This window comes from Harpia harpyja, chromosome 10 (genome assembly GCF_026419915.1).
Source record: "Harpia harpyja isolate bHarHar1 chromosome 10, bHarHar1 primary haplotype, whole genome shotgun sequence".
In the NCBI taxonomy this organism is placed as follows: Eukaryota; Metazoa; Chordata; class Aves; order Accipitriformes; family Accipitridae; genus Harpia; species Harpia harpyja.
This window is the reverse complement of record NC_068949.1, coordinates 22102530-22116810: the sequence shown is the minus strand read 5'-3', so window position 1 is coordinate 22116810 and position 14281 is coordinate 22102530. Positions and strand designations below refer to the sequence as shown.

The window sequence follows — 14281 nt, the reverse complement described above, 5'->3', positions numbered from 1 at the left end:
GGCCATTTGTTGAAATCATGTTTTCAACTGATCAACGGATAGTCTTCAGCAGTATCTACCTCTGATTCCTTAGGTAGGTCATGATTAGCATTACCGCAGCTTTGACAACACCCCTGTTTGCATAGCATGAAAGTAATCATAGTTCTTGCATGCTGTTAATTCATCATGTTAAGAACTGTGGATCTGCTATTATATATATGTGTGTATATATATGCATCTATTATTTTCTCACTTAAAATTGGGATGGGCAGTAAAATCAGGTATAACTTAGTTTGCCTTTGTGTAGCATACACAGGAAAGAGTGGTATAAAGACAGGTCATATTACTGCATGTTTATGGACTGCATTAAATACCTGGATTTGATATAAGAACACCCCACCAACTGTGTCATGAAGTTAGTGGGTGTTCGTATGACATCTTTGTTACAATTCAGAGGCAGCAACTGAAAATCCATTGTCCTGTCTGTGCCTTAAGCCACATTTCCAGGGTCATATTTAGTGTAAACTGGCCTGGAGCTGGAAGAGTGGAAAACATGGCATGGCACCACTCACTAGCCCCCTTCGTAAAAAACTAGCTTAGCTCCTGCACTGTGACAAGTGTTTTATCAAGGAAATACCAAAAGGAGGGCACATGGTGATCTTGAGAAGTCATTCTTCATGACTTACCTTCTGACAAAAAAAGGAGGGAGATTTTAACAAAATAAGATGTCTTTTATTGGCCCGTATTCAGAATTACTGGGCACAACAGATACTGCTGAAATCAGATGTTCTCAGTACCGATGGAGTATATGAAACTAAGGGTATAGCTCTGAAAGCACAGAATTTTATAAGAAAGCTCTTTGTTAGGGACAGGGAAAGATGACAGAAGAGACAGGCAGATAGGAAGGACAAATGTGCCTACCTAAGGAAAGCTGAACTACAAGTGTTAGTAATTACATTATAATAAAGCAGAAGACTTTCGTGTCTCTATAGTGCAGTGAGACAAATAATACATGAATTTTTGATTGGTTGGTTGGTGGTTTTTTTGTTTTGTTCTACAAAGTTTTACAAGTACTTTTTTTTACAAGTAGTTTACAAGTTCCTGTCCATTAGGAAATCGTTAATATTTCTACTTCAGAAATACAAATCTTCAGCACCTATCTCTAAGAAAGGAGGTTGTCAATATAGAACAACTTTGATTGAGTCAGTCTTCTACAGAATTAAGTTGTAGATATCAGTGTGCATCACTTGCATGAAAGTCTTCCCTATATCCCCATTTGCTTATTTTACTTTGTTGTCATGCATTTCATTTAGATGACAGGGTTTTAATGTTAGAGAAGATTTGTGAAATTAACTTTGTTGCTGCAAACAAGGCAATCTGTAGAAAAGCAAGAGGTGATACAAAGAACACAAAGTTATACCAGGATTGGAGGTGAACTCATGAGTGGGATGGAGAGTACTGATTATGCTGGAAAAAAAGGGAATTATCTAAGCGAGATAATCATAGCTTTTAATGTGTTCAAGGAAACAGTGTAAATGGAAGAAAACTAACAATTCATACTTCTGAAATGTGTGAAAGGAAGGAAATGTTTAAGATTGATTTTTAGAAGATTTTAGCAGTTTAAAAAGTCTTGTAAGGTGTAGTGGTGGAAGTACTATTCAAGTTATAATCAAACATGGTTGGTACCAGTAGGAATGGTTCCATCAAATACAGGCACTAGGTGGATGGTCCTCATAGTCATTTACTGTTTCTCATTGAGTGACTCCACTCAAGTTTGCTTTTTTATTTCTTTTTGTTGTTACGCACTCTGCACTGCACTGCATTGCAAGGATCTTCCTCTGCAGTTACACATGCTGTACGTGTGTGTGCGGGCTTAAGATTACATTGATTTATGGGCCAGGCTGAAGTCTCCAAGTCACAGATTTGTTATGCAGGGGAAGAGGATGATATTCCTGAAAATGTGAATTGGGCTTGTTTTGGGTAAGTCAGGAAGTTTACAGTTACTGCAATAGGAACTCCCTCAAAACCTGCCAGTAACCTCCCAATTAAAAAAAAGTAAATCAAATCTAGGTTTGGGGTTTTTTTACTTTTTCTTTTCCCCCATGGAAAAATAGAGAATTAGAGAGAGCTGCACAGGGTAGTACTGTAATATATGAGTTTAGGTTTTTCTGTGAGATGTTTCCTCTACCAAGAAGGATGGCAGGGGAGGGATTAGCCTCAGTGTCCCCTGCATTTTCTTTCTTGTGTAATTATGGGAAATGCATTCAGTGTGCAAGGGTATCATTGCTGTCCTGCTGTTTTATCATTTCTTTATGAGATAATGTTGATTTCAGCAATGAAATGCAAATTTAGTTTACAGTGCTCCTTTTCTCCATATAAAGGTTAAAATGCATATTGTAGATAATACTGTTGGTGGTGCTTTTGAAACAGTCTTTGTCAGCTAATTTTGGCGATACATGGTTTTAAATGCTGTTCAATGCAACTGCATGAGTTTCGTGTTGGCCTACATGAATTAATTTTAACCCAACGTGCATGTTGTTACCATTTTGGCTATAATTCGATCAAGTCATCATAAAACCTTGGTACCAAAAAAAAAAAAAAATTGGATGTGTCAAGAATATTTAATACATAGTGTGCCTTCTGTGTGTTATGGCAAACCGAACATACAATTATTGAAGTTGAGCCATCTTAACTTTAGAATCATAAAATTCTTCTAATACAGGGAGCTAACATACTCCTAGGAATGCAGATGCTAATGGATTCTGTGTTTGGAGGGTATGTTTCTGTTTACTTATAAAAAAAATAGTTTGTATTGCTGGTGATAAAAGGACTCAGAACTTTAACAAGTCCTGTTACAAATAGCCCCAGTGTAGATTATAGACAGCTGAACTTACTAAATGCTGGGACTCCAACAGCAATAAAATACAGGGAAGAATGGAAATAGTTTTCAGCTAGCAAGCAAGTTCTAACGTAACAGCAAGGCCAGTACTAACGGAAGTTGTCTTTTTTATTGTTATCTCTTTAATTTATCTCACTTTCCTGTGTAAACTGCTCACTATTGTGCAAAGAGAGGGTGTGTGTTAACTTCGGTGACATTGTGTTACTCCCATTAAGTAACGCAGTGTGCAGTTTTTTTCAGCGTGACTGTACTTAGGATTTTTTTTTTTTTGCCCCAAACTGCATAAGCCAAGTAATGTTTCATAACTAATAACAAATCCCATTTCTACTTTAGGTGGTACAGCAATAAATTTGCTGTCGTGGTTAGTAAAAAGATTGTATAGAAAAAGCAGTGTGAGTTTTTAATATATTTGGTATGAAAGAGTAAAAAGGTGGGGGAGAGGGTTTTATGAAATGAGATGTTCTGTTGTAGACAATAATGGAAAATAGCTCTGAAAATGCTGAGTTGGAGTAATGAATGAATAATGTCTAAAGTTCATCAAAACTGAAAGAACTCCTGATGTGAAATGAAGCCTCCTAAGAAAATTCTGTTCTGTGGCTGTTTTGCTTTGCTGTTGTCGCATGTCACGCATGAATGAAAATGCTGCATTCTCTGGGGAGCGGTAAAGCTTCTGTGTAGGTTGTTTATTTCCTTAATCCCTCCTTCTTCGTGATTTCCAATGTCAGATATAAAATGGAAAGCCTGTAAATATAGTGATTATCATACTGATTATCACCTGCATCAGGGAACGCCCTGGCTGGCCGTTGTAACCCTAGCAGCCTCCACATGTTACAGCCACTTAGATTTTAACCTGACTACTTTATTAGAGACGTGAAGCTCAGTATGAGGTGCCCTAGGGCTGCACAGATGGGTTCTGCTTGTTTCCTGTTCTCACTGTTATTGTGAATAGATACTAAAAGGTTCTCATCGCTTTTATCTGGTTAATTTACTTTGAACTGTCCCTGGCATTCAGGGCCTGCCTCACATTTCTCACCATTTTGCAAGCACCAAACTGTAGTCTCCAAACGTGTGTTTTGAGCTTTATTATCTTTTTTACTGGAAGGGCCTTAATTCTTAAAGGGATGTCATTCTGAGAGAGGCTGATTCTTAGGGGGCTGTAGGCACAGTCCTTACTGAAAGAAGCTGCTCGGGAGTTATTCTGAGGTTCGGTTGATAGGAGAGAAGAAAATTAATATAGCTGTTGTTCTTTGGCACGTTCAGACACCCTTAGATTAGAGGTCAACTGCAGGAAAATCTATGATTGTAGGCTGGCTACCATTATTCATGTAGCCGGGCAGCAGACCAGGCTAAAAGATGACGCTCTAACAGGAAAATCCGAAGATGAGATACTTTTTAACAAATGTGCAATCATTTATCCTTTCTTGTGGAAGGGCCAGGTCTTTCAAACCACATGTGCTATGCATGGGTGCCCCAGTACAGAAAATTAAGATGAATTCTCTCAAAGTCTCCCACATAAGGAAACACTACTTAACTAGAATAGTTTTTATTTCACAGATGTAAGAATGTACTGGTGTCCAGTTTCCTGGCCAAACAATAGTTTAACACAGATGTTAATGTCCTGCTGCATTGGGACATGAAAGAAATCCCCTTAGGACAGATCAGTGTAACTTCCGATTTCAATTGCATGACCAAAAACCTGAGGTTAAAGAAGTAATTTGGCTACAGTACATAATTTTTAGTCTGTTTTCTTATTCTCTGCCCCCTTATCACTCCCTTATTTTGGGGTGGTTTTTTTCTGTGTCCTGGTCCCTTCTGAGGCTTTCTTGATTGTGTTGCAGTTCCTTGTAAGTGCATCACTTTAGAGTGGAAGCTTGCAGGCTCCTTTTTTCATATGAGCATAGGCTTTGTTAATCATACGCTGGTTTAGGAAAACACTGCATGATATCTTTGAACCCTACACTCCTTCTTGACAGCCAGGCTAGCAAATGTCATTGACTGTGTGATGTACAAGAAGGAATTCAATTGTAAGTAAATTGTCAAAGTGGCTAACCTTGCCCGCACCCAATTGTCAGGACCATGATTCAGTTTTTCTGTCAACATCAGCTAAGGCTAACCCGGTCAGCCTTATGTTTCTGCAGTGAAGCAGCCTGAGGAGTTGTGCTTTTCAGCTTATCACATTTTATTAACCTCAACTTACTGTTGTTATAATCAATTGTACCCACTTCAAATTCTTATATTGCCCCCAAATTGGCAGATCATATAGGTCCACAAGTATGTATTTTCTGCAGCACTGAAAGCTGTTGTAGGGACACTGGACTTAAATGGTTTGGTATGGTAGTTATTTTTGTTTAGTTGGATCAACTCACCATTTTGGCTCAAGACTTATCCCTCTATTAATATCACTTGGAAAAGATAATCTGGAAGACTGCAAGTTAAAACATAAAGACTTTGAGGGTTTTCTGCAATATTTGCAATGTTAAGGTAGAAAGTGAGTAAGGGAAAAACATTGCTATTGTCTTCTGTCTCCTTGCTTTTATTTCAAAACAGATTTTAATTGCTCCAATTAATATAAATAAGAAATGAGGACATTCTGATACCCTGATGTTTCCTCTGTTCTTGCAGGAAAAGAACATAGTTAAATTGCCTAAAGCAGTGATTAAGACATCAGAGTATTTTAAAATGCTCATCTGATTCTACCACAAGGGTTTGAACACATTTTGTGATCCTTTTTTTTTAATGCACTGTAGATGACAAATGATTTTTTTAAAATGGCTTGATAACCTGTATCCCATGAAGTGGCACAGATAGAGATATGATACAATTTCAATTAAAAATATGTCTGAAGGATGTTTGTCTGGATTTGAAGTAGTGGTTTCCTAGTCAAAGCCCTATCTCCAGAAGTAACTTCCCTCGCCTGGAAAAAAACGTATTGTACCTTCTTTATTTGAACTTGTAAAATGTGTTGACATTGTACTGTTGTTGGGCTTGAGGGAAGGAAGGGGAAGCTTTTGGTGCGACTATCAGAATTGAACAACTGTATATGGGTTTACACTGATAATCGTGTAAAAGGAAAACTGGCTGAATGAGTTTCAAAATGTGTTATTTCTTCATTATCTAGCGCTTTATAATTAACTGTTCTTTTTTTATTATTTCAGGAAGCTGCCACTTTTGCTAGAGAGCAAGGCTTTGAGGTGAGTTAACCCACAATTGCACACTAAACAGATCCTAAAGGTTTTTTTTCTTGCTGATAATGAAGTTCTTTTGGACAATGATTGATGTGCTATTATACTCTCCAAGCCTCGCAGCGGTTGCCATGGAAACTTGGCAGTCGTCATGGTTTCTTTGTTCTGCCAGCTCAGTGTTATGACGCACTCTGCTAGGTCTGCACCCAACATCGCCTACAGATGTTATTTATTGAATTTTGAAAAGCCTCTTGGGAAGCCGAGAGGTTGGGCACAGTTTCAAGCTGCCTCTGCAGATATGGGACCTGTCAGTTTGTTCAGTTAAAAAGCTACCTCATTAGCTGCATTACACTCCATAAGGATTCACTGCTAAAGCAGTGATGAAGCAAGACTAAATAGTGAAATATAACACCGCTTAAATAACTTAAACCCTGCCATATGCGGATTATCATTATGCAAATGAATTTTAGAAAGGTTGTATATAAAATTGTTAGGTACTGATTAATGTAAACCGTGCTTCTACAAACAGCTTCTTTTAGAAGGGGTAGTGTGGAATTTGTGTTTCAAAACATATTCGAGTTGGTGTTTTCCATCTGTGCTCTAAAAATGTATGATCCTCTACTTTCTTGAAGTAAACACAGTTGATTTTACAGTGATTTTCAGAGCTTTTGATTTCATCTCCTTGAGGTATTTATTTGAACAGTATCTCCCATTGGCTAAATTCAGATAACTTAGTCTGGAGAGCTATTGACTATTGGTCTCTAATGCTGAATTCAAATAGGCAGGTTTTAAATACTATAATTAATGTGACAACAGTTGTGCTAATTTTGCAGATAGTGAGTGATCTTACTGAAATCTAAATTACAGAACTGAACAGACATAAATCCTTTTACATGTTTTTTCACTGGAATAAGACCCACCTTAATTGATTTGTTTGCAGTGTAAAAGAATAGCTAGGAGTTTGACTGCTCAACACCCATTTTGCATAAATGAGAGAAGCCGCGCAATTCAAACTGCATCGCTTTAAGAATGTGCCACTTTTGTGTGTGGATGGTTGCATATAAAAAAAGAGGGAAAGACTCACAGCTTTTGTTCTACAATTTAGACTTCTTTAGAACCATACACCAGCAGGTACATCAATGCCATCGGTGGTTTAGATATTAAAACTGTGGGCTGTCCCATTTCATTTTATGTTTGCCAAATTCATCTGGCTGCTTTGTAGAAATCAAGACTTTTTATCACTGTCAATTTTCATTTGTATAATCTGTATTATTAGCATAAAAATACACTTTGGGTTTATTCTATCAAATGAATGAATTTCACAGATGCCTCCAAATATAATATGAAGCATAACAAATTATTGGTACCCTCTGGTAGCTAGACAATAAAAAAGAAAGGAAGTAGTGTATTAAGTCTACCCATTCTATATTTTTATTGCCCCCTTGAGCTAAAGACTTTGAATGTGCCTGGTTTAAATTCAGTTCTAGTGACAAACTGCTTTTGCTGGTGTCTGCTAAGTACCATCATATTAACCTTTCCATTAGTGCTTGCTTAGAGATTTTAGCACAGTTCCTTCTGAACATCCTAAATCTGCCACATTTGATTACAGCGTATCAGTAAAGTGCACAATGATTATGATCTTATCTCTTATTACCCCCTTGCTTGGTAGCAACTCACATGTCAAGTTTACTGACAGAGATGTGTAAAACTTGATAAGTATCCACAGTCTTGTTTTCCCATTGTGCTGTGGAGGAAAAAAAAAAACAAACAACAAAAAAAAAATCACACTACTAATAAAGTATCTTAGGAAAAACTTAAAGAGCTTCAATTAGCCTTTCAATTAAAACCAAGAAAAATTTCCAGCAACTCTCAAAAGCTTGTAAACTTGATTCTGTGATTTATATTGAGAATAGAAAACTGCTGAAACATGGAAAACTAAAGGAAAGGACTTGAGTGACCAGGGCAAAAATCAAGAGGATTTTTATCATAGAATTGATGAAAAGTTGCTGGTAGCTGAATTTGAATTGCAGCCTGGAAAGCATTTTATTTTTTAACAAAAATAATCAGAAATCTTTTAGCATAGAGAATCAGTTGTGACTAGCTTCTTTTTTTTTAATTGTCTCCTTTTCTACCTCCCAGTAATTTAAATAGTTTGTGTGGACTAAATGCATCTTTTAAACATGGATTGAGTTAAGTATATCTGAAACAATTTTTGAAAAAAAAGAAGTACAATCAAGTCAACTTCAGGAAAAAATACACCTTTTCTGAAGAAATAAAACCTTGTCATAGGCAGGAGAAAAAAATTCCATTACACAAATCTGGTTTTTTATTTGCAAGAAAAACTGCATTCAAAAGAATTTTTATTTTTATGCTTCACCTTACGAAGAGTTAGTTTTCATTGTACTTTGCTGAAATACAAGTTATTCTTGTAAAATCAATCACAATATTTGAAGACTATTATTTCCTTCATTTTATCTCCTGACCAACACTTACCTGTAATAATCAAAAGCAGAACATTACTTCTGATGCAGTCTCTTCCTGGAGTGCATCACTGTTTTCTTTTTTTGTGAATTTCATGTCTTGTCTATGACATTTTAAAACTATTAAATAGATAGTAAATTCACTATCTGTGAAGACAGTGCTTCATGCTAATTGTAAGTTGCAGTCATCTCAGTAATCCATTGTAATAGTCACAATTTTTATCCCAGGGAAGGTCTTGGACTTGGTTCCCCTTGAAGTGGTAGAATGTCAGTATATTTTAACTGGATGTTTGTAATATGTTTCAAATAACAAAATTGCCAGGACAAAGGTTTATGAGGTTTTGTTTTTACAAAATGGTAACTTGCTGTTTATTCTATGTAGGAATTAGGAAAACAAAGTCCTACTTTAACATAAAACTTAGGGTTCAATTCTGTCTGTCAACCCAAGAAGTAAAATGAAGTGAATGGAACAGTAGGTATCTAAGGGGTTAGTAGCAGCTGCCATGCAAAATAATTTTTCCTGTTAGAGGCAGAGGTCTCCTCCTAAGTAGGTATTGGTTGGAGAACTAAATTAAAGAGTTTTGGTACCCTGGACCAAATTTAGGTCTTCAAGTTAATGAGGTACACGGCACAGGTCCACTGTTTTCAATGGATTTATGCCTGTTTAGGTCAGGGCTATGGTAGTCCCAGCTATTGTGTATCTGTTCAGAGGCAAAGATCAGAAGACGTAGTTTGACAAGCAGTTTTAACTGTATGCAGTTTTTCTCATACTTTTATCTGATCCTGGGATATCTGATGTACTTTCTTTACATGCATATATTCCACTTGCTTGCTGGAACAAATGCCACATGCAAGGTTTTTCAGGTGCAGCATCAATAGGCAAATCACGCTTTTGTGAGATTTGTATGTCAGCTTTGTTAAATCAGATTCAAGTGTATAATTGGATATGTGTGAATATCCTGTGAATTTGGGACATGTTATAGAGGCTTTAGGACCACAAACCAGTACAGTCTTACCATTCAGCCATGTCTGTAGATACAGGATGTATAAGAAAGTCTTGATAAGTGTGCAAGTATGAGTCAGTGCAAAACAAGTATTATTCATTTCAGCTATTTGAAAATATTATGTATATTCTGAACAGAAATAGAAGACGACATTTCATGATGTTTGCCTGACAATGAAATGAGGGGCACAGTACCTCTTCAGTCTTATGCTGTAAATATTCACGTATATTGTGGAAAAGTTAAAACCTCCTCAACACTGAGATTGCAGCTTTTCCACTATATAAGCTCTATTTTATTCTCTTCCTTTTAAAAATTTTAGTATAGAAAGTGATTTTGGCTAAAAATGGCCAAGTTAATTCTCACAGAAGATGCTATTCAGTTACTGTTAAAGTCTGCACAATCAGACACATCTCCAAACCACTCTGTTTTGAAATTTCTGCATTTTAAAAAACTGCCTTTTTTCCCCTAAATACCTTTCTTCTACTGTTACATGCTTATTATATATTTAATTCTTCCTGAAAACATGTGTGCTTTTTACTTTCTTTCACTGTCTACTTTATTTCATCCTTTACCATCATTCTTAACTAATCTTTTTCCTCAGGGTCCTCTTTCCCTCATATAAGTTCATCTTTATTCTTCCTTAAACTGGAGAAATCATCTCTTGATTGTGCCATTTTCTCCTATTTTAACTTCCTCGTTTTCCTTTTAAAATCCAAAGTGCATGTAAATACATTGCACGAATACCTTCAAGCTCTTTGATTTCTGTGCCTGCTTTGCTCCACTGTAAATGTGCTTAATAAAGTCACTAGTAGCCACTTCCTACTTAGCAAAAGCTAAACACCTCTCTCCTGTTTGATCTCCACGATGCTTTATTGCATTTTCTAGTTCATGGATCTCTTAATTATCAAGGCCTGAAATAGTTCAGAATTCAGGTGAACCTTCAGAAGCCTACATATTACCAAGCTGGAGGGCTGTATTTCTCCATCCGTCCCCTATTCAACAGCTTGTGCCACCAGCTGATACCCTCTCTTCACAAATCTCTTAAAAAGGCATTTCAAAACAGAAGAGAAGCAATTTCAATTTTTTTCTCTGGCACCTTTAAGGGACTCCTCGCCTTTAGAGAATTAGGGGAAAGATGGCCCCTGTTCACTGTCCTCAGTCCACACAGAGGGGTTTGAGGTTCTCCTCTGGCGGAAGATGTTGCCTTCTAAAAGCTATATTAACAGTCTAAGCAGGAGGAAGGAAGAAATAACACAAATGATAGCGTACTGTATGGAAATGAAAAGTATGAGAGAATTTTAAAAAGAGGTAAAGAGACCAATAGGTAAGGGGAAATTATTTTCATGTTTGGTAAATGTGTATAAATCAATGGGCTCACTGACTACCAGAGTCAGGGGAGAAATTAAAGGGAGGCTAAGAGTATTGCAAAAGAGCTAGATAATTTTCACATAAATAGATACTGGTAAATATATAGCCGAGGCATATTCTCTGTCCATAAGAAAGGTGGTGCTTGAAGATCAACAAGATTACCAAAAATCAGCAAGTAACCAGGACTGAATGGTATGCAGATGATAGTTCTTGAAGTGTTTAGCTGACCTGCTGATAAAAAATAATCAATCTCTTGGTAAGATCCACAGCTGCAGTCAAAATGGCACATACTGTACCTGCGTTTCAAAATAACACTGTATGCTGATTTTGGAAGATAAAAATCAATTTATTAATAATATAAATTAATTGTAACATCTCTGATAAATGACTTGAAACCACTCTGGATAGCTTTATAAATGGACTCCATTCATTATATAATTGTGTTAAAAAATGAGTTTGGATTCATAATGAAGAGGACACAAAACAATGCAGAAAGTATTGTTATGTTTTCATCTATTCAATGCTAGGCCCTCACCACATCAGCTATGTTTCACTACAGTTGCTTGTATGCAAGAGCAAACTGGGAAGAAAGTATGGTGTTATTTAACACAGATATGAATAAAGTGGGTCATAGTAAGTAGCACAGAGAATAATCGTAGTCTTTCTTACTTTTCCTAATGTTAAAAAAATACAACAAAAAGAGAAAAAACATATAAATGATGGCAAGAAATAAGTTTACATATACCAGAGTTAATTTGTAGAACTTACTGACTCACAATAAATCTGAGAACAAAAGCTTCCCACATAGCGTTATAAAAGGATTTGATGCTTATGCAAATAACAGGAATACCTATATTTAGATTAGATTGAAAACTGAATAAATTAGAAATTGAAATCCTTGTGTTTCAGATCATAGGGCAACTATGAGAATAGGAAGGGTAATAGTCTAATGAGAAGTTGTGCTATTAGAGTTTCTTGCATCAAGTTAAACCTTTCAGACTTGTTGCTGTCAAAGACATTGGGCAGATGAGAGGTTTGGTTCAGTATGCCAATTCCTCTGTTCCCAGCTATATGCACTATGGTGTACAAAGTCCCTTCAAAGAAAAGATTCCTGAAATTTTTTGCATCTTAGCCTTACTGCAGAAAATCGGGGATGTTCTGTGCCCCACTGAATATAGCTTTCACCCTTTGCTTCCCTGCATCTCAATTATGCAACCAGCCAGTGAGCAGAGAGCATATTCACCTGGGCTCTACACCCCCTAAGGTGCTGCAGTCTACAGTCAGTTTGCTTGCTGAGATCAGTTGCTGCAGGGAAGTTAGAGAAACAGTATTTGTAATCCTGCTGAAATCAGAGGGATTATAGTACTAAAAAACCTGGCTAAATTGAATGAAAATCAGGCTTAGAGTTTATCCAAAGTATTCTCTTACCAATTTTATTTCTAATTTTATGATAGGTAAGGTTAGAATCCAGTCAGCAGCAAAGAAACCCACTAATTGCTCATTAGGAAATGCTCTGTAATTCCTTTGTTAGCTTTGCAGTTTTGCAGCAATTGGAATAGCTGAACTATCATTATCAAGATTAAAAACAATAGTCTCATAGTAATACATAAACCCTTAGGAGAATGAAGTATTCCTCCTTTTAAAAATCTTCCTCTACTGACAATAAAGTCTATTTTATACCTAGCCATAAGAAAATAAATCTTTGATCTGCTAATAAAGTTCTAATCTTTCACCACTTTAGTATGCTGGTAACAAAAATTTTCTTTCTGTCCATGAATAGACTGAAGACATTAAAGAGATAGCCCGGAAGACACAAGCCCTGCCAAAGGTGAACACTAAAAGGCAACGAATCGTAGTCTTTACCCAGGGGAAAGATGACACTGTAATGGCTACAGGTATATTTTTCAAATATCCGTTGTCGCTCACAGTAAATACTCTAGTTAATCAATTACAAATTGTGGTTTTACAAATTATGAGTGTTAAATGGTAGTCAGAGCATTTGCCTTTTGATGTTAGCCCATGTTTCTCATCTGTTATGCTTTTAATTGTTTTAAGATTCTGAATTTAAGAAGTTAATATTTCACAAGAATGCCTGAGAATTTAGTTCTGAACTTCTTAAGTTCTTTTTTTATAACATAGATCTAAAATATTGATCCAGTTGCTTTTACTCAGATTTTTATGACTTGAGATTTTATCTGTGTAGCCATCTTTGCTGCAAACAAGAACACACTATGCCTGCTGAGAACAGCTGTGCAACAGTATAGTATATTTAAACATTTGTGAAGAGGAGGAAGTGAAATCCAGTACTAAGTGAATTTCCAGGCTTTTTTGCTTTGAGCAGAAAGTCTCACTTTAGCTTTTCTCAGCCGTCTGCTCTTCTAGTCTCAAAGGATTACGTGGGAAAAAGGTGTTCTAGCAGGGATACAAGTAGTTTGTGCTGTCTAAATTGATGTACGACACACAGATTTAAGCGTTATAAACATGACTGCCTACCTTTTGACAGTCTCTTTAATTCTGTCCACCTATGCTTCTAGACTAAATAAAGCTATTAAAAACATGTGCTGTGGCAAGCCATTTTAGTCATTCATTCCTTCACAAGGTAAGTTATTAGTCAGGGCTGAATTCCTCCTTTGGAAATGAAGTGAAGTTGAGGAAGCTTTGCACCTGAGGGACTGGTGCTTACTCATACGATATTTGCCCAAAAATCAGAATTGGCTTCAGACTGTGGCTGCAGGGCTAGGCACTAAGTAGGTATGTCACTGCTATATAGATCATTCTTAGCAGCCGTTTGAATGATTTCTCCAATAGTTTGCTTCTTCCCCTATTTTGTTAGCTACAAACTGGTTTAAAGGCAATAGAAAGCAGTCATTGAGAGTTGGGTATGTGTATCTCACTGAATAATGATGGAAGTGTTGCTTCCAGAAAGTTACTGCATTACGTGAATGGCCCATATGGATGCACTCCACTTGAGTATTGTACACTTGGCTGAAAAATAGCAGTATAAAAATGTTTTTATACATGAGCTAGTAATAACGGTAGTAAACCTAAATCTTATATGTAACCCTCCTGTGCTCTTATTTAATTTTCACTGTGTACTTATTTTATTCTTCAAACTGGAGTTGTTAACAAATCCATTAATCCTTTCTTTGATATTTTTACAACTGGGAGCTTATTTGGGGACTGACACTTGCTAATCTTAGCTGTTTGTTCGCTATGAAATGAACTTAAATTAGAGAATGCACTTTATATGCATGATAAATGCAAGATGGATAGAGAGTGTATGCAATGGTGTCAGCTACAAAAGCAAACATGATAAATGTTAAGGCAGTTTTGAGCCGTGGGATAAGCTATTCAGTGCACAAGCATAGC

The 14281-nt window shown here is 36.5% G+C and overlaps 1 protein-coding gene across 4 annotated transcripts in view; it reads left to right on the top strand.

Annotated features, from left to right (window-relative positions):
- Nucleotides 1-14281, top strand: part of ADK (adenosine kinase) — a 298735-nt gene that overhangs the window by 244824 nt on the left and 39630 nt on the right. For all 4 annotated transcript variants that reach the window (XM_052799044.1, XM_052799045.1, XM_052799042.1 and 1 more), the window contains 2 exons: nucleotides 6034-6069; nucleotides 12693-12807. In XM_052799044.1, coding sequence (XP_052655004.1) covers nucleotides 6034-6069; nucleotides 12693-12807 — 151 coding nt within the window. The remainder of the gene's footprint in view (nucleotides 1-6033; nucleotides 6070-12692; nucleotides 12808-14281) is intronic.